The sequence below is a fragment of the Camelus ferus genome, chromosome 32 (genome assembly GCF_009834535.1).
Source record: "Camelus ferus isolate YT-003-E chromosome 32, BCGSAC_Cfer_1.0, whole genome shotgun sequence".
NCBI lineage: Eukaryota > Metazoa > Chordata > Mammalia > Artiodactyla > Camelidae > Camelus > Camelus ferus.
The window spans coordinates 108,395-127,323 of record NC_045727.1 but is presented as its reverse complement, the minus strand read 5'-3'; the positions used below and the strand labels follow the sequence as shown (position 1 = coordinate 127,323).

The 18,929-nt window shown below is 48.4% G+C and overlaps 1 protein-coding gene across 1 annotated transcript in view; it reads left to right on the top strand.

The window, feature by feature from the left end:
- The window catches only part of LOC116661015 (transmembrane protein 132B-like), a 221,307-nt gene that overhangs the window by 202,063 nt on the left and 315 nt on the right, over positions 1-18,929 (top strand). Inside the window, exon 4 of the mRNA XM_032472234.1 lies at positions 18,757-18,923. Within this exon, the coding sequence (XP_032328125.1) occupies positions 18,757-18,923 (167 nt within the window). The remainder of the gene's footprint in view (positions 1-18,756; positions 18,924-18,929) is intronic.

The following is an 18,929-nucleotide window of genomic DNA, read 5'->3' as shown; positions in this document are numbered from 1 at the left end:
ACATATAAGTATTATCATATGATATTTGGCTTTCTCTGTCTGATTTATTTCACTAAGTATAATATTCTCTAGGTCCATCCATGTTGCTGCAAATGGCAGCATTTCATTCTTTTTTATGGCTGAGTAGTATTCCCTTGGATATACACATTTTTATGACACTCCCTCCTTTAAGAGGTGGAGCTCAGTTTTTCCCCACTGAGTGTGGGCAGGACTTAGTGACTCAACTTTTAAAGAATAGGAGATGGTGGGAGTGATGGTGTGTGACTTTGGAAATTAGGTCACAGAAGGCATTGTGCCTTCCTTTTTCCCTCTTGGACCTTGCATCTTGGGGAAAGCCAGCTGCTGCGGCACAAGGACACTCAAGCAGCTCTTTGGAGAGGCTTGTGTGGTGAAGAACTGAAGCCCCCAGCAGATGGCTGGCTGTGCGAGTGCACCATCTTAGACATTGATCCTCCAGCCCCGGTCAAGCCTTCGGATGATGCAGCTTGGCCGACATTCTCACCGCAATCTCACGAAGGACCCTGAATCAGAACCACTTGGCTCAGCTGCTCCCTAGTTTCCCATCCACAGGAACTGTGAATTAAGAAATGTCCATTGTTTTAATCCAGTACATTTTGGGGTAATTTGTTATGTGGCAACAAATAACTAAATTCAAGCCCTTCCAAAGTGAAGATGGACCCTGGTTGGCTTGTCTAAGTCATCACAAACCCTGAGCTGGCTTGAAACCGTTGTGTCAGTCAGTTTCCCTTCAAAGCCACAACTCACTGAGGGCAGTTTGGTTTTGTCCCATTGTCATAATGGCCACTGCGCCCTCAGGCAAGCTGCCCATGGGCCACTGGTACCCATCTCAGATGACCTCCTCCAGAGCTGAGAGTCCTGTACGTCCCCTCCCACCCTCTGCGATGTGGCTGCCTGCACACTTGGGAGCCCACAGTGAATATCCTGTTGTGAGTGGCCGCCGCCCACGTGGACCTGGTTGAGTTTCCTCCATTGTCCGGGGGCCGTGGGACCCAGGGACTCAATGCATCAGTAGACCTTTGCTTGTTGGATGCAGCCGGGGCCCGACAGGGGCAGACATGCAGCCAGTTTTCTCAGGGCACCAAAGACCGAGGGACTTCTCTTCTGCTCTTACCTGAAGCCACCTTGGAAGAAATATTACAACGTTTAAGACGGACCACTTCTAAGGAGCAGAAACAGGAAAGTCCATCTCTTTCTTTGGGAAACAGGTTTGGGGTGAAAAGGAAGCGGCCGAGCGAGCTGTCCAGTTGACAGTTAAACCAAATTAATAAATTGGATTTTTAGGAAAGTTACTGGAAACGGGGAACGTTTAATCAAAGAGGCCCAGTAATCCTTTTGAATGGAAGTGGCCCGGGGTCACGGGGATCTGGGTTTCCGGGGGTTTATGAGAGCACCCTGCTCCCCTCCCTCCTCACCTCACAGGACTGGGGAGCAGGGTGGGGACTTCGACCATCTGTACAAACTGTCATGTGTTCACTTGAAATCTGGAGCTCCGCCTTCGTCTGTCTCCCGGCGTGACTGCTGGCTGGCTGTGCTGCGGCTCCTTGAGGTGTCCTTCAGACACCGCGCCGTGCTGTTTGCACAGCTAATTGCTCACATCCCATGTCTGGCGGCGGCGCTGTGAATGCGGGCTACTGCTTCGCCTGCTCCTTGTGACTTGGCACCGTGCTCCCCCCACATCCTCCACGGCCTTTCCAAATCCGTCTCCCGTCACCCCTTACAGCCTCTTGACCTCGGGAGGCTTGTGGCCAGGATGTCGTGGATGCAGGTCGGGTCTACACAAGTGATGCTCTGGGCAGGTCACGGGGTCCGGGGAGTCCTGGGGCAGTGGGAGCACTCTGAGAGGGACAGAAGGGGCCCTGGCATCAGCATCACTGCTTCTGTTTCTCAGCAAGCAGATGACAGCAGGGACGGATGGGGCAGCATCCGGAGAAAAATGCACGACCTTAGGCGGGTGCAAGCTTCTCTGGTCTTGTTTCCTGGCAGTCCTGTGAAGGAACCCCATTTGTCTTTCCCTCAGTCTTGCAAAGATTTCATTCAGCTCCTGAAATGTACCTGACACTGTGTGTGCCCTGGGGGCATTGAGTGGACAGAAGGGACACAATTTCCACCCTCTGGAGCTTAGAGTCAAGTGAGGGAGACAAAAATAAACCCGTATAGGTGCTTAAATAGCTAATTTCCAATTGCAGAGGCCGGGCGCTGTGCATAAGAAGTAGAATGAACTCTGAGAGAGAGTGAGGGGAGGGGCCGCTCACATCGGGGGCAGAGAAGTCCCATCTCTGTGGGTGGAATCTGGGCATCTGTGATCCTGATAACAGCTGTTTCCTACGTGCTCCACACCCTGGCTCACGAAACCCTCTCATCAGCGCTGTGAGGCCCTCAGCTCCCCCGCTCTCCCCGCCAGGCTCAGGCTGCTTGAGACATTTTGTTTAGAGGCATTCTTAGGTCTGACAGCTCCAGCTAAGGCAGGAAAGACACCTGGGAGGATGTTTGCAATGGTTAAAACTTGCAGTGGTTTAGCATTTCTGTATTCCATCCTCCTGCCACCCCAAATCCCCCGGAATCTCTCTTGTGCTTCATCCTAGCCAGACACAGACAGCCGAGTGCTGGGCTGTATTCCGCCTGGCAGGCTGGCGCTCCCCTGAGCCAGCCCTGCGGGAGGCGTGGGAGACAGATCTGGAGGGCACCTCCCACCTAAGCGAAGCTCGAATACCAAGCAGGCTGCTTGTTCTCGATTAGCCTGCAAGGCACCACCGCCTTCCACTCTTCCCTGCTGTGTGCTTCAGGGGGGGGGCAATTCACGCCAAGAGATCGCTTCCCCTGGGCTCCCTTGCTGCTGGCTGCTGGCTGGGCTCAGCCAGTGGGAGGCATTAGTGGAAGACCAGAGGGCAGGAAGAGAAAGGTCCTTCCTGCATGTGCCCCCCCAGGGCTAAAGGTCCTGCATGATGACCCCCGGTCCCCCCACATCCATGGCTGCAATTCTCACCCAGCTCCAGCTACACTGTTCTCCCCCCAACCTCCCCCATGGCCCTTTAAACTCAGGGGTGGTGACAGCTTTCTGCTGCCGCTCACCTCTGGCCTCTTCAGCATCCCTTGTTATTTCTCTTATCCCTGCTTGTGCTTTTGCAGACAGTCCCTCATCCAATACTATTCCATTACACCAGTGTGAGTGGAATCCTGTTTCCCGCTGGGACCACCACAGGATGCACCAGGCGACGGGGCTGAGACTTCGTCGTGTGGGCGGTGGGCAGAATGTGGGCTTGCGGATGCCTGCCTGCTGAGGGCGCTGGCCGGGACGGAGAGCCCTTCGCCTCGGGTGTCACGGCTGCCCTGGGCTCACTACGTTCTCAGCACCGCTGGGGCCGGAAGGATGTCCAGCTTTCCTTCGGTGGCAGCTCTTGAGTATGTTTTGGTCTTTTTAAAACAATAATTCCCGCTGTTTTTTGTTGTTGTTGTTGTTTGTTTGTTTTAACCTTTTTTGTAGAGGAGGGGAAGGTCATTAGGTTTATTTATTTATTAAAACAAATTTTTTTAATGGAGGTACTGCAGATTGAAGCCAAGGATCTCATGCATGCTAAGCATGCACACTACCGCTGAACCCGGCCTCGGTCTTCTAATACGAAGTCCTTTAAAAACATTTAATGTCTGATTACCGTTGCTTAAGAGACTTGCCGGAACACTTAAAGCACAAGGCGGTTGAGAGACTGCTAAAGACGCTTAATTCATTTTGATCCGTTTGAGCTGTAGCAACACAGAATCACGTCGTCCTGGTGTCGCATGGTCTTAACAGCGGGTTCTTCCCTCGTTGGGCTCTGCTTGGAGGCTGGCTACCTAGCTCTAGATTTTGAAAGAGGAAAGAAACTAGAAATTGGTCTCCCTGGATTTCATGATGAACGTCTAGAATGGGGTTGGGCGGTGCGTCGTTGTGATGGCAGTAACTTAGGCTTTTTAAGGAGGTTTCATGCAGGCACTCGGGTCCGTTTTCCGGGAAGAGGAGGCTGCCCGTGGAAGACAGGACTGGCTTTAAGGAAGGAGGGTTGCCTGGCACTCGGGACTGATTTATTTCCTCTGTTTGGCTCTCCCCACGTTATCAGTTGAAATATGGCTAAATGCCAGTGGAAAGTCACCACCGTTGAAATTATGAGGCAAGTAAAATAATGCCACTTGTGTCTCGTAAAATACTGCATCTCCACCTCATGATAGACTTTAATGCTGTCATATTCATTTCTTTTTTTTTTTTTTTTTTTCGGTAGCAAGCAGAAAGGGCTTAAATCAGCCTAACCAAATATCAGAGAGGAAACTTTGGCTTCAGTGCTGGGGCAGCCCAGGGTGTGAAGCCGGCTCCTTGGCTGGCGCTGGGACCTCCTTCGGACGCAATTCTCTCCCTGGATCCCTGCCTCCGCCACCTCTCCTGGCTTCTCTTGCCTTCATTCCCAGGCAGGTGCTCTTTAATTCTGCCTGCTCAGAATCTCCTCTCTAAAAGAGAGCACGTTTTCAGTTTCCTCCACCCCATTTCTTTCTGTGCTTTGCAAAGACGATTCTGTTTGTCGGCACTGGCTTTCTTCAGTCTTGAAAGTCACTGCTGCTGCGGCAGTGGAAATAGAGATTTGGACCAGTGATTAAGTACTTGCCCAGACATCTATCCAGAAGAAACTCTAATTCAAAAAGATCCGTGCACCCCAGTGTTCACAGCAGCACTATTTACAATGGCTAAGACCTGTAAGCAACCCAAGTGTCCATCAACAGATGACTGGATAAAGAAGTTGTGGTATATTTATACAATGGAATACTACTTGGCCATAAAAAAGAATGAAATAATGCCATTTGCAGCAACATGGATGGACCTGGAGGTTGTCATACTAAGTGAAGCAAGCCAGAAAGAGAAAGACAAATACCACATGATATCACTTATATGTGGAATCTAAAAAAAAGAGACACAAATGAATTTGTTTACAAAACAGAGACAGACTCATAGACATAGAAAACAAACTTATTGTTAACCAGGGGTGGGGGTGGAGGGAGAGGAGAGGAATAAATTGGGAGTTTGGGATTTATAGATACTAACTACTATATATAAAATAGATAAACAAGAAGGTCCTACTGTAGAGCACAGGGGACTATATTCAATACTTTGTAATGGCCCATAATGAAAAAGAATATGAAAAGGAATATATATATATATGCATATGTATAGATGAGTCACTATGCTGTACACCAGAAACTTATACACATTGTAAATTGACTATATTTCAATTAAAAAAAAATACATGCCCAGAAAGGAGACACAAGGTGTGCAGGTCAGGCTCCACCCGACCTCACATGGGCCAGAGGAACAGTCCTCTCCTGGGTCCAGAAAATGAGGGACAGCAGGTGCTTAGGGAAGGTTACTAATGACGGTCAAATTCACTATCTAATAGTGGCCTTATTTTTTTATATTTGCTTTGTAATTGTTTCCTTCCCCTGAGTAGAGACCCCAGGAGAGCAGGAACCCCACTTGCCTTCCTCACAGGTGATCCCCGGTGCTGAGCACAGAGCTGGGCACACAGGAGATGCACAGATAGGTTTTATCAAATGCTTGAATGAATGAGTCGTAGTCCAGAACTCAGAGACCCAGCCAGAGAGCATATGTTTGTGAAACTCCAGCAGAATTACAGCCTGGATGTAGACCAACCACAGCTTCTTTTTACGTCTTCCTAGGCGCGCTGACCTTGGTGGTCTGGGACGGTCCTAACTTTTAGTTCCGTTAGAGGCTCACACACTGCCAACAGCGTGCTCTCATTCTGTGTCCAGAAAGTGTGGTCCCCAGGTTCCAAGCATCTCCCACGAGGGTGAATCAGCCCACGTGCACCCGAGAGAGCAAACTGTGGCCTTAAGACTGAATGGAGTCTTCCAGGATACCGGCTTTGCAGGCACTGACCTTGAAGGTTCAGAGCTGAAGTAGGAAATTCTCTTTGTTCGGATGTCAGTCCAAAACCTGCCCTCTTCACCCTGGCATGCTTTGCCTCCCAGCATTCTTGCGCCCCTCCTCTGGGGGTGGAGGATGCGTGGGGACATGATGCCAAAGGTCAGCTGGCCGGATGGCCATCGCATGCCACAGGGCAGCTCATTAGTGCAGCGTGGCTCAGCCACCAGAACACATGTCACCTTTCATTCCGTTGTTTCAGGCCAATTAGTGGCCGTCCTCCTCTGAGGTCTGACCTGGTGCTGACTTACATCGGATCTCATCATTATGTGGCATCATTTTCACTCCTTGAGAGCCTTCGGAAGTGGGAAATGAGACTGATGTCGGGTGAGCTCAGACAAGTTCACAGTGCTGGCACATGCATCCTGTGTGAACTCAAGTCCCTGGAACCTGTGCACGGAGGACTTTCCCTGTCCTGGACTGTCTTATTTTTGCATCCTGTAACTGGGTGTATGAGCTGCCTTTGTGAGACCAAAAAAAAAAAAAAAAAAATACCCCAACTGTTTACCACTGTTTCCTATTACTTCATGCATGATTCTAGTTCATACTTGCTCCTTGGGACCAAATTAGTCTCTCTTAAAAATACAGCAGGATAGGTTTAGGCTCAATTCCAGGAAAATAATTCCAGGAGTGCCTGAATAGATATAATCAGCAAAGGAGAAGTCGGAGAAGCTACAGGCACATAATCCTTTGTAATTGTGGTTGACTTAAGACCTAATTACTGCAGCGTAATTGGCCTCTAAGAAAGATTTTTTGAGGCTGTCGGAATGGATACAATGGGCCAAGGAGGAGGTGCAATGGGATCATTGGGTTTTAATTAATTGGTGACAGGAGAATTCCTGTTTCCTGAAGGAGAGCCCTTCACTTCGGGAGATTTACACACTGTGGGATGACCGGAGCCTGCAAATCACTGCCATTGAATTTCTGCCCAGCTGACATTTATTGAAAAGCTACCCGGTAAATTGAAGGTTACAAGAATTCTAATCTGATTTTTTTTTTTTACCCTAGTGGCATTCAGAATGTCAGCCTACTTGTGGGATCCTCTCAATTCTACTCAACTTCAAGGTTAATGAGATTGAAGATTTTCTGTGGATTTGCTTTTGAACACCCCGGCGTGTCCCTCTGTCTGTCTGTCTTGTCTTTCATCTTTTGGCCTTTGCTTTTGCGGCGTTCGAAATAATTCCAGGTGGTCTGGAGGCGCTCAAAGCATGAGCTTTGAGAGCACCAGAACCGAAGGTAGACATTGTCCCTGCTTAGAGAAAACTGACATCATCATCAAGTGTGGTGCTCTTTGGGCAAGTGGCCCCCGTCATCCCTGCTTGCTGCTGAGTCCTTTGTAACAGCACGCCTCCAGAACGCTAGCGCTGGATGCGAGGCGTGTAGCTTCTAGAGTTGTGTTGTATACAATATGGCACTCGCGGTTAACAATACGGTACTGTATTCTTACAATTTGTTGAGAGGGTAGCTTTTGTGTGAAATGTTCTTACCACAATGAAAAAAATAAAAATAGCACTGGTGACTCCCAGTCCAGGAATGGCTGAGGAGCTGGTGTCACACGAACACTCTCACCGTTGACCCCTGTAAACTCTGGAGAAAATGCAAAAATCCCCAGCTCCATGGAGCACAGAGAGAGTGACCAAAAGAAGCAGCTACTTGGCAACAGTGAGCCTCCCGGTCTGAATTTCCCATCTTGTGATGCATAGACTGATGGAAGGCCCTGTGCAGGGATGCTGAGACTCAGAAAATCCAGTCTTTCCTGACGCTGTTATGAAGATGCCCATGGTTGGTTACGTACATTGGAAGGGACTGAGCGATGCATGGATGGTCCCAGCCGGAGACGGACAGAAAGGACCTCACACACAAGGATCCAGGTGTCACACTCTGGGGAAGACAATGAGGCGTGGGGTTGAAGCGTGAACTCTGAGGTTCACAGCTCGTTCGTTCGTTCGTTCCTTCCTTCATTCATTCATGACATATTTATGGAGTCCCTCCTATGGGCCAGGTGCTTTTCCAGGCGTTGGAGGCATTGCAGGGAACATGAAGGAGAAACATCCCTGCCCGCATTGAGTTTACCGTCTCAGAGACAGAAACAGCCCATAGCAAAAGCAAGCAAATAAAGAGTATGTTCGATGTTGAGAGACAGCAGGGAGGGTGAGGGGCTGGCCAGGGTAGGAGATGGGGCTTTCCGCAGGGTCCCTTAAGGAGACCTCACTTAGACGGCAGCATTTAAGGCAAGTCCTGAAGGTGCGCTGTGCAGACACTGGTGGGAAGAGGGGCCAGGGAGAAGGGGGAGGCAGCGGGAAGACCTCGAGGCAGCAGCGAGCCTCATGCTGCAGGAACAGTGAGGGACCGCTGTGGCTTGGACAGAGCGATGGAGGGGGCAATGGTCGCACAGATGACCAGGGAGGGACCGGGCATTGCGGCAGAGGGGGCCGGGTTGTGCAGGGCCATATAGATCCTTGTAAGGAAATCAGCTTTTATGTGAATGAGATGAGAATCCCGCAAGGGTTTTGAACAGGACAGTGAAGATACCTGACTTCTTTTTGAACAGGAGAACTCTGGCTACTGTGTAAAGAAAACATAGTGGAGGGCAGGGGGCGAGGGCGGGAGCGAGAGATCGTTTCGGAGGTGACTATAGTAACCCGGGCAAGAGGGGACAGTGGCTTGGGCCAGTGTAGGAGCAGCAGGCTGTGGGGAGAGTGAAGATATTTAAAAATATTTATTTCCCAGGCAGACGAGACAGGCTTTCTGCACGGAACATGTGCGGGCTACTGAGGAAAGGGAGGGGCTCAGGATCATCAGACAAGGCTTTGACCTGAGTAACCGGATGGGCGGCTGGCTTTGCCTTCGATGGGGAAGAGCATGTGGTGGGGGATGGGCTTCACCCCCAGAGGTTCAGTGTCAAGCTGGGGATGCTGTTTGGATTTCTAACTGGAGCCGATGAATAGGCAGTTGGATAAAAGAGTCTGGAATTTGGGAGACAAGTCCAGGTGGTAGGTATCAACCTCACAATTCTTGCACCTTCTGACCCCACCCCTCTGAGAGCCATGAATCCCCCTCGTACTTACAGTCAGACGTCTGTGGTCTTTAAACTTTGCTTTAGGTGAACGTGATCTAGGGTTCTGCGGGCTGCTCGTCTTGGACGTGGCCTTTGCTGGGTCGGCCACGAACGTACCCCGATCATCTATTGTTGCAGCCTTCTTAATGGGGAGCCCGGTGAAACCCTTCGTGTGGGATGTTGCTCCTGTATCTCAGCAGGGACACCACCAGGACGGGGGATGAGTGGCACTGATTGCCTCCGCCAGCGGGCCCCTGGTGACCAGGGCAGCCCGCAGTGTGCTGGACGTACAGGTGCCCTCCACGGCCACCCGGAGGAGCCCAGCCAACCAGCACGCGCAGGGCGCGACCCCGGGACCTCGGCCTCATCAGCAGCTATGCTCCTTGGAGGAGCCAGCCCGCCCCGAGGCCGCAGAAGAATCCCCGTTTAACGAGGCCTTTCCCAGTCTGGGTGAAGGGGAGTCCTGTGCCACACGGCAGGAGAGAGGTGTTCGCTTTGAAGCAGACTCTGAAGAATAATCAGAGTTTTCTGCGAGTGACTCTGCTCGTGTATGCCACTGGGCCAGGCACAGAGCTGGGGACGTGGTCCTCTCGCTCAGCGTGCAGGTGTGAATCAATGGCTCAGCGTCTATGTGTATGTATTTACACATATGTGTCTAACTGAATCCCTCTGCTGTACACTTGGAACTAACACAATACTGTAAGTCAACTGTACTTCAATTAAAAAAAAAAGAAAGAAAGCTAATAACGTCAGAGGACTTCAGCTGAGGACTTGGAGGCCAGCAGTAGAAGGAACACTTCTTATTTTTCCATGTATGTATGTATTTATATTTATTTATTTTTAATTGAAGTATAGTTGCTTTACAACACTGTTAGTTTCTGGTCTACAGCATCGTGGTTCAGTTACATATATATATATATATTCTTTTTCATTATAGGCTATTACAACGTATTGACTATGGTTCCCTGTGCTCTGCAGTAGGTCCTTGTTGTTTATCTTCTTCATATACAGTAATTTGTATCTGCAAACCCCGGACAAGGGAGGAAGACTTTTTGCTGTTACCTTCTTTCGTACTTTTTGAATTTTGGCTCCTGGGAATATATTTTTTACTCAACAATTAACACTATGTTATAAATCAAAATAACAGATACCTGGCCCTGCTCTCAAGGGTGGCCATGACTGTGCACCCCCAGGAACCCCGAGGAGCCCCAACGAGGCCCTGTGTGCCCGCCACCCTCTGCGCACATGCCCAGAGCCCGTGCGTCATTTCTCACGTCAGCCAGCCTGGGTTTGCCTTTCTCTTTAAGGGGGCTCCAGCAGCCCTGGATTCCCTGAGTCATTTTGCAGAACAAGAGTGTTCCTCAAGGTTGGTAACAGGAAGAAACAGAGAGGGGGGCGACTCTGAGATGGTGTATTCAGGAAACTGGTGTGAGATGATTTCTGGGCCGTCATTTCCCAGAAGGGTTTTCGGGATGTTGTCAGAAAGACCGAGGCAGAGGGGGAAGAATTAATTGTGGCAATTGTCTTCACTGTCTCCAGGCTTGTCATGGTGATGCTGATAAAATCAAATCAGCTGGAAGTGAGGGTGAGTTGTTAGTGTGAGAAATCGTCCTGGATTTGGCAGCTGAGAGAGTGGAGGTGTCTACGGTGTTTGCTCATTATCAAGATTTATTGTTTTCAGCCCTGGGAAAATGTTGGTAAGCAAAAATAAGGTCACACACCAGTCTGCGAGGTACTTCAAAATATTTAAAAAATGGAAAAAAGAAGAATTTAATGTCATTTTTTTTTTCTGTGGTTGGAAAGTGGGGCAATGGGTTTGTTGACTTATCATAAGCTGGTTTGAGTTGGATGGAGAGTTTCTGGGAGGATTTGCTGCAGAAAAACGTATTCGAGGTTTCAATGAAAGAATAAACAAAGCAAGGGAGAGTTGATGGCAGTAGCTTTCTTTTCTTTTTTTAAATTGGACCATAGTTGATTTACGATGTGTTAGTTTCAGGTACATAGCAAAGTGATTCAGATACACACACACACACACACATACACACAGATACATATATTTTAAATTATTTTCCATCATAGGTTATTACAAGATATTAAGTATAGTTCCCTGTGCTCTACAGAAAATCCTTATCTATTTTATGTATAGTAGTTTGTTTATGTTAATCCTAGACTCCTAATTTATCCCTCCCGCCTCCCTTTCCCCTTTGGTGACTATAAGTTTATTTTCTATGTCTGTGAGTCTGTTTCTGTTTTGTCAATAAATTCGTTTGTATTATTTTTTAGATTTCACATGTAAGTGGTATCATATGATATTTGTCTTTCTCTGTCTGACTTTCTTCACTTAGTATGATCATCTCTAGGTCCATCCATGTTGCTGCTAATGGCGTTATTTCATTCTTTTATATGGATGAGTAATATCCCATCATATATATATCACCTGCTGATGGGTACCTGGGTTATTTCCACGTCTTGTCTATTGTAAATTGTGCTGCTATGAGCATTGGGGTTGCATGGATCTTTTTGAATTAGAGATTTTGTCTTTTCTGAATATGTACCCAGGAGTGGAATTGTTGGATCATATGGTAGCTTTATTTTTGTTTTTTTTTTCAGGAACCTCCATATTGTTTTCCATGGGAGGTTTTTTTTTTTTTTTTTGGTGCTTGCGTTTTTGGTGTCATATCTGAGAACTCATTGCCTAAACCAGGGTCACGAAGATTATTGCCTATGTTTTTATAATTTTAGCTCTTACACTTAGCTCTTGGATCCACTTTGTGTCCATTTTTGTTTATGGTGTGGAGTAGGGTTCCGGAGCAATTCTTCTGCGAATGTCCGATTGTCCCAACACCACTTGTTGAAAAGATTGTTCTTTTCTTCTTTCAAGTGTCTTGGCAGCCTAGCTGAAAATCACTTACTCATAAACATAAGGGCTTACTTCTAGACTCCCAGTTCTGTTCCGTTGATTTATATGTCCATTCTTAGACCTGTGCCTTGAGTACTGAAGCTTTGTAGTAAGTCTTAAAATGGGGGAAATGGGAGTCTGCCAACTTTATCCTTCTTCTCAAAGATTGTTTTGGCTATTCTGGGTCCCCAGCGATTTGGGAATATTTATTCTCATTTGTACCCCTTCCTTTTCACCCTGATTTTTTTTTTCAGTTCTTAGTTCAGCTGGTTGAAGAGGCCGTCACACAGCAGTTGAGATTTTACACCTCTTCTTGAGAAGACAGCCCAAGCCCAAATTGGAATTTTCTATTAAGATTTCACATGCCTGGGAAGTGTCCCCCACCCGGCTGAGGAGTTGAGGTCAGGATTCACCGCTGAGCCCAGAGCCATGGTTAGGAACTGGGTCTCGTGGTAACACCAAAGCAGGAGGGTGTTGAGAGACAAACTCCCACAAGAATGAGGAATTGTTTGTGAGCTGGAGTCGCACACATCAGGTGTTTACTCAGAAGGGCAAAAATAAAACGTGTTTTCTCAGAGATCACAGACGTCTGTGGGGACCTGGGGGACATGATAAATGAATCAGATGGTCTTCGGAGGCCGACTGGGGAGTTTCAGCCCCACTGGTGGGGATGGCCCCTGCTGCTCCAGTGGACTGTTGCCACACGGGTCACGGGACAGATAATGTTGCCTGGCCAATTTTTTCGAAGAAAAATCAGAAGCACTGGTTTTTTGGTGTGAACATTCTGCATTTAAAACTATCGGCAGCCAGTTCAAATTTTGTGAAAACACAGCAGTGGAGGTGGTTAAGCAGGGACTGTGGCCCTGGCCATATGCAGCCCAGATTCTACGTTGTAACCTTTAGGTTTTCTATTTAAATTTCCTAATCAGCTAGAAATGCAATAAAAGAACCCCTGTTCTTGAAGTGTTCCCATTTGACACAGTCTTATGATTTTTTTTTTTTTAAGTTCTAGATAGCAATTTAATGATGAGAAGTCTTGAAATTAAACCAATGAGGAGAGAAGGTTTTGAGCTCAAAAGTCCCTGCTCTAAACTAGGGACTCTTAAATATTTTTAGACCTTTAATGGCCGACCTCAGCCTGGTTCGTCACCCTGAAACGTTTCCCACAGCAAGCTCGGGGAGAGCGGTGCTGCCTTTGACAACACAGGAAAGAGGAGGTGGCGCCTGGGTTTTATGAAATTGCAGAAGGAGATGATTTATTCATGCCCTATTCCGAGAGCTGGCCATGCGGCCCTGGTGACAAGAGCTGTGTGACAGGCAGAGAGACGGATTAAGGAACCTCTGCCCCGTTGCTGGGGCTGGAGAGCAGGGATTTGCCCGGTTCCTCTCTGGGAGGACTGGTGTTGGGGGTGGGGGAGTCATGGAGTGGGGAGGACGTCTGGAGGGGGAGAGAGGGTGTGATGTGTGATGAGGCACCCCAAGCAGAGAGGCTGTAGCTGCTGCCTGTTGTTCGAGCCCCTTCTTCAAAGGTCAGCCCAAGGCCAGCCTCCTCCGGGAAGCCTCCCCTGACCTCCCCTTTCTCTCTCCTCCCAACACCGTAGCACGGCCTCTCTGGCTTCACTAAAGCACATGTTCCTCTGAGCTCTCGCTCAAACTGTTGTTTGATATTCAGTGACTCCTTCAACCGATGTTTCACGAGCACCAACTGTGTCCTAGGCAGTGTTCTAAGTGCTAGGGACACGGTAGTGAGCAAAACAGGCAAAAATCCCTGCTTACCTGGCACTTACACTCCTGTGTGTGTGTGTGAGAGAGAGAGAGAGAGGGAAAGAAAACCAACAGATCACTCACTTAGCGTACTGGAAGGTGAGAGCCGTGGAAAACCTGATGGACCCAGACTCGCAGGGATGGGGGATGACGCCTTCGAGGGGTGTGTGTGGTCAGAAGCAGGGGGTGTGTAAGCAAAGACTTGAAGGACGTTCTTTCTGAGTTAGCACTTTTGTGTTCCTGCTGCTGATTTGGGATAGAATCTCCCCATGATTTGTTTTAGCTTAAAATAGGTTTATTCATTCATTCAACAAACATTTGCTGAGGGTCTGTTAGGCTTCTATCCATCCTTAAGGTCTCAGCTCAAGTGTCAGCTCCTTACAGAGGACTTCCCTGTACACACTTTTCATTGTCTCCTGTTGTAATGTATATTCTATTTTAAAATTAAAAGTGACTGTGTTAAAATTGTATTTCTTTTAAATTGAAAGAATGTATTTAAATTCTTTTAAAATAAAAGAAATTTTATTCTTCTAGTTTATTTTTAGGATAGCATTGATCATGACCCAGACTTACCTTATTTATTTTTTCACCGGACTCTTAAGACAGGAATCTCATCTGTTTTGTCTACCGGTGAATTCTCAGTGGCTGACACATACTGAGTGCTTAATCAATGTCACTGAATAAGTGGCTATGCCAGGGACTGTAGTGACCATGGTATTAATAATAGGTTTTGGCTTTTGAAAAATTAATGTTCGTAAGATTCAGCAGTTATGCTTCTTGGTATTTGCCCAAAGGAAGTGAAAACGTATGTCCACACAAAAACCTGCACACGGATGTTTATAGCAGCTTTTGTTCATAGTTGCCAAAACTTGGAAGCCACCAAGATGTCCTTCAGTGAGTGAATGGATAAGTAAACTGTGGTCCATCCAGACAGCAGAATGTTATTCAATGCTGGAAAGAAATGAGCTGTCAAGCAGTGAAAAGTCAGGGACGAACGCATATGACTTAAATGCATATCACCAAGTCAAGGAAGCCAATCTGAAAAGGCTCCATCCTGTAGGATTCCAACTCTGTGACATTCCGGAAAAGGCAAAACCATGGAGACAGTAAAAAGATCAGTGGTGGCCAGGGGTTCGAGGGAAGGGAGGGATGAGCAGGCAGAGCACAGAGGATTTTTAGGGCAGTGGAAACACTCTGTATGAGACCATAATGGTGGGTACATGTCCTTATACATTTGTCCAAACCCACAGAATGTGCAAAAACCAAGAGTGAGCTATAATGTACCCTGTAGACTGCAGGCGATAATGATGTGTCCATGTAGGTTCATCCATTGTAACAAGTTGAACCATCTGATGGGGGATGTTGATAACGAGGGAGGCTGTGCATGGGGGGAAGATCAGAGTTTTATGGGAAATCTTTGTACCTTTCTCTCATTTTCGCTGTGAACCTAAAACTGCTCTGAAAAATAAAGTCTTAAAAAAAAAAAAAAAAGAACTACCTTCTATTAGTGGAGACAGATGTGTCTTCTCAAAGCGAAGAGTGTGTAAATGTACTTACCAGGCAGGCAGGAGACTGTCTCAAGACCCAGCTGACTGGTAGTTCCCTGTCTGTCTCCCAGAATAAAAATGACACCCGCCCCCACTAGAACTTACAGGGTGTCCTGCTGGATCTGTTGAGTGTGTTCAGGGAACTAAACAAATAGGCGTGAAGCTCCTGCAAGCGTCCAGGCACTGGGTCAGCTGCCACGGTCAGCAGTCTGGGCACATCTGTGTCCTGATGGTGTGAAGTCAGGTTTCGGTCAAATTGCATTTACTGTGAGCGACCCGCAAGCCTGTTCTGGGGCATCTGCTCAGTGTAATCATGGTTTGGTATTTACTTTGCTCTTCGGTCGTCTTTTAAAAATAATGCCCAGAAACAGACCCATAAGGAAAAAGCAGAAGCCCTGAGATCAGAGACAATCTCTCTTGCTCCATTTTTAGAGAAAACTCATGTGAGGAGAACTTGAGCATCTCAGCCTGGTAGCTCAGAATTATCTAGACGCTTGTGGGGAGGGAAATAATCTCTGTAAACGGTACAGCCTGCTGGAGAACACTTCGAGCTTTTGAACTCTTTCCTTCTTTATTTCTCCCTCCCTCCCGCTCCCCCATGGCCTCCCCTGCTCCCCTCTGCAACACATCCATTATTGTCACCATGAAGGATCTGCTGGGAAATGGCTGCGTTGTGGCTCCTGGGGACCAGCTGCCGGGCTGGTTCTCCCATCTGTCTCCTCGCCCCCAACTCCCCTCCTTGCTGGCACGTCTGAGCTGTAGCCACGCCGTGCACTCAGAAGCTGTCTCAGCCTCACCCCAGGGGTCCCAGGGAGGAGGCTCAGCTTTTATTAAGGGACAGGTTTTCTGTGGGAAACAGGGCTTCTGGGAAGCAAGTCATTTTGGGAAGATGCTGTGTGTTTTAGCTTGAGGGGAGAAACAGCCAAGTGGTGTTCCTGCCTGACCCCTCCCAACACACACACACACACACACACACACACACACACACACACACACACCCCTCCATCCCAGGGAAAAGAAAAATACCTAATGAATAGCTCATGACTGAAACACTGATCCTGATTCCTCAAAGGCAGTTAGTAATTATTAAATTGAGAGAGTCTTGGAGCGCTTTTCCAAATGGGAAGGCTTATCAAGAATAGATCAGGAGCAGGTAAAATTAATAGTAATAAACCCATTTCCATAGAAATGGACTTATTAGCAGGCATGCCAGCTGCCTTAAAGTCTTCTGGCTTGAGAGAAATGACCTAAAATTAAAATTTATGCATCAAAGTGACTCCAACGGGATTGCTATTCCATTCGTAGCTGGACTTGGGCAGGTTCCTGTAGTTGGTCCAGCTCACAGGCTGGAAAGTCAGAGGAGAAAGGAAGAGCACACAGTTAAGGGGGGTGGAGGCAGCCGTCCCACACAGACCCTGCCCTCTTAGCCCACAGACTGGCCACTTCTGTACCCCAAGCCCAGAGCTTGGATGTAGCAGGATTAAACTGCTGATGACAGAGAGTTACACCCCTTTTCTTGTTGCCCTGGATTTTCACTTTCTCCGTGCAGGCTTCTCTGAGGTTTGCTGAGTGCTGAGACCCAGGAGGTGTTAGAAATGGCTCCTTAGATCTGGTTACAAGCAGGGAGCAGCTCAAAGAGAAACTGAAAATCTGATCTGATAGGGGCCGAGCGTTTCTTACAGGAGGAGATTTAACAGATGAGTAAGTGGAGAGTCCCTGTGATCAGAGGTGTGACTTTAGGCTGGGGTGTGGCGGATGGGAAATGGGGGTGACTGAAGCTGAAAACTCAGGGCCCAAGTTGCTAAGATCCTGAACTCCCTCTGGCCGTGCCCAGGTAAACAGGGGTCCCCTGTGAGGGGTTCCCACCTGAGCCCACTGTCACCGTCTCATGAGGCTGGGTCCCCTTTTCATCACACATTCCCTTCCCCTTGCAAAACCACAGGTACAAATAGATACTTGAGGATTCATAGCTCTCACGTGCTCACACCCAGCCAGCTCGTACCATCTGGCTGTGTAATTTTAATAAACTTATACTTCAGTTTAAATAGCCACTTCTGGCCAGTGGCCACTGTATTGGACAGAGCAGTATCAGAGAGTTTCTTTAAACCTTGGCTAAGTGGAGGGGAAGCTGGACATGACTGATTCTGGATGGAGTCTAACATAGTTCTGTTGGGGGTAGAAGTCCGTGTCGGGCAGGTCAGCATAATTCAGTTCCGTCTACGCTACAGCTGTACTGTAACTGTTTTTGTCAATACTATGGCTGACTGTTGCCTCTGGCACCTCTTGGCATATGTGTAAGGAAAGTGGTTTCCACCCTATTAAGTCTTCATTGAGAGGGAGCTGTCCATGGTAGGAGATTCTGAGGGGCAAACAGCAGGTGACAGGCTCTTTTTCAAAATTCTTTCCCAGCGGCTTACGAGTTGAGTGGCTAGGCTGCGGACCCTGCCTGAGACCCCCAAAGGCAGGGAGGAGGCTTTCAAGATCATTTTGGTCCAGGAAGGCCCATTGGCAGTAAAGGAGCAGGTTCGTGGGTGTGACTCAGGCTGTGACTCTGCTGTCGTAGTCATTGGATGTAGGTGCAGCTGGATCAGGGTGATGGACACAGGCTTATGGAGCAGAAGCCATTCACAAATCCCATGCTGGGTGGCTTTTTGTTTTAACTCTGTCCAGTAACTTCTCCTGTCAGCGCAACAGTCAGGCCACAACTTACAAGTCCATGTCAGTGATGAGAGGCTCTCCCTGTGTAGATGGATACCATAGTGACACTTGTCCTTTTCACTTGTATGTGCCCTGTCCACCTTCTTCCCCTTCCTCCCAACACATGTACATTGTTGTCACTCCCTGAATGAAGGCAGGTGGGTTTTTTTTACATTGCATCCCATCCCATTTTAGGCTGATGAAATGAAGAATCCACTACAGCACCTTATTATGTGGCTCATGGTTTATGCCATGAACCATGCACTTGATGGGGCCCTTTCCCGTTCTTGATCTCATGACGCCCCCACAAGCCCGTGGGATCACCCATATTCTCCCCAAACCCTGAAGCTCAGAGTCTGAACCACGGGCTGTAGACACAGGGGTCGAAGTAGAAGGCAGAGTTAGAAACAGCCAGAATCCACGCGCCTCGTGCCAGGAGTACTGGTGACACCAGATGCAGGTCCGGGGCCAGGTCCCGTGTGTGGCCCTGGGTCGTGGCGTTTGCGCGCGTGGGCTTGGGGAGGACAGAGCTGTGGCGGTGCTCAGAGATGAGGTGCTGTCCGAGCTGCTCACTCAGGGAAGGACAGCCTGCTTCCACAGAGCCCTGGAGACGGATGGTCCGTCCACGCTGGGGAGTGGGTCACCGACGGGCAGCCTGTGAATTAGGCCCTCCCAATGCCGCCATACAACTTGCTGAACTTGGCCATCACTCTTGGGTTGACAGAGAGGAATACGGCACATTGACCGCGTTCTTGACATTCTGCTGAGTCTCCCGTTTTAAACTGCACTTTACCATGTGTTTGTTTTCCAGAGCAAACGGCTCCTTCTACGAGATCTTGCAAGTGGACTTCGGAGTTGACAACAGCAGTGGCCTGGCCGGGGCCCAGCAGATCACCTGGCAGGTGGAGTACCCGGTGGAGGACTCCGTGAGCGAGCTGGTCGTCTCCGAGATCTTCGTCAGCCAGACCTCCTTCGTGGGCATCG